This window comes from Primulina tabacum, chromosome 15, assembly GCF_025594145.1.
Source record: "Primulina tabacum isolate GXHZ01 chromosome 15, ASM2559414v2, whole genome shotgun sequence".
Lineage (NCBI taxonomy): Eukaryota > Viridiplantae > Streptophyta > Magnoliopsida > Lamiales > Gesneriaceae > Primulina > Primulina tabacum.
Genome location: NC_134564.1, coordinates 799667 through 801121, shown reverse-complemented (window position 1 = coordinate 801121; position 1455 = coordinate 799667). Strand labels below are relative to the sequence as shown.

At 40.5% G+C, this 1455-nt stretch overlaps 1 protein-coding gene across 1 annotated transcript; it reads right to left on the bottom strand.

Moving 5' to 3' along the window:
- Positions 1–365: 365 nt before the first annotated feature.
- Positions 366–1205, bottom strand: LOC142527020 (dehydration-responsive element-binding protein 3-like). Its single transcript, XM_075631721.1, has one exon. It carries the CDS (start codon positions 1119–1121, stop codon positions 480–482), a length of 642 nt encoding a protein of 213 aa, XP_075487836.1. The 5' UTR covers positions 1122–1205; the 3' UTR covers positions 366–479.
- Between the last annotated feature and the right edge of the window lie 250 nt (positions 1206–1455).

Here is a 1455-nt window from a genome sequence, read left to right as displayed (position 1 = left end):
TGCCCAAGATGGGAGTTCACAACATTCACTCCTCATCTTGAGGGAGAGTATTAGATACACGTAAATAATACATATGTACCCACTCACACTTGACACGTAAGCACAAGTCATAGAGGTATATAAGCTTAGTCCTACATAAGCCCTGCGATCTTGTAACTCAATTTAATTTTCATTTTGAGCTAATATCTTCTTAGCTTTCTTCCATGGCTTCCGCCATTTCTGCTAATAAATTAGATTCGGGTTAATATATGATATACGAGGAGCGTTTTTTTCTCTGTTCTAACGTTATTAGATCATACAAGTATATCACATTTTTATGAAAATTGATATAATAGAGAGAAATATTTGGTATCTAACACAAAATAATTTCTTCCATTCATTCGTGAAAGCTCATAGTTTAATTTATTGAAAACTAATATTTTGAAGAAGAAGAATTAAACCCAACGAACTATACAAGACAGCAACAACATTCATCATGATCAGTAGTAGTTCCACATCAAATTTTCGAAACATTCGACGTCTTCGCCACCGCCGTACCACGGGGGAGGAGGGTCGACCAGCCAACCATCCACCACGGAGTTATCTACGTGAACAAACTCATTCTTAAGTTCTAGTAGCGACGGTCCCAGGCTCGGTAGCTCAACAAGCTCGCTCAATTCTGTTGTTAGATCCGTGGCGGAAGAAGAAGGAATGCAGGAGGATGAAGATAACAGATCGAATTCCTCCATAGCCGCCGCCTTCACGGCGGCAGCCTGGACGTCCCTTGGGCTGAGAGACACCGGTCGTGGCAGCACTGCCATTAGTTCAGGAAAATTGAGCACTGCAGAGGTACCCTTTATACTCAACGCCGCCACGTCGTGCGCACGTGCAGCCATTTCGGGGGTGGAGAAAGTCCCCAGCCATATGCGCGATTTCTTTCGGGGCTCCCTTATTTCAGACACCCATTTTCCCCAGTTTCTCATCCGAACACCCCGAAAAACCCGGTGCCTGGTGCTGGTGGTGGGCCCGCGGCTTCTCTTGGCCCCGTTCACGGCGGAGCTATTAGTACGTTGAGCTGGATTCGGCCCCGGGGAGGAGTTGGAGCTTGTATCTGATTCCGAAATTTGATTTCCACTGCTCATTCTTGAAATCAATTACTACTACACTATCTATATATCAAATACAACGGTTTACATGGAAAATGTGAAATATAATTAGTTGAGAGATTCTTGAAAATGTTATGTATATATATAAATATCACAATAAATAACTATTCAAAAAAAAATATTTAATCTTATATCTAACTCACTATCATAAATATTATTATTATTATTATTAATTAATTGATATATAACGAGAGTAGATATCTTGTGAAACGGTCTCACGAATCTTTATCTGTGAGACGAGTCAACCCTATATTCACAATAAAGAGTAATACATTTTCATGGATGACCCAAATAAAAGATATGTCTCACA

Coding starts and splice junctions, on each gene's coding strand:
- LOC142527020 (XM_075631721.1), bottom strand. CDS start 1,121: ATGAGCAGTGGAAATCAAATTTCGGAATCAGATACAAGCTCCAACTCC.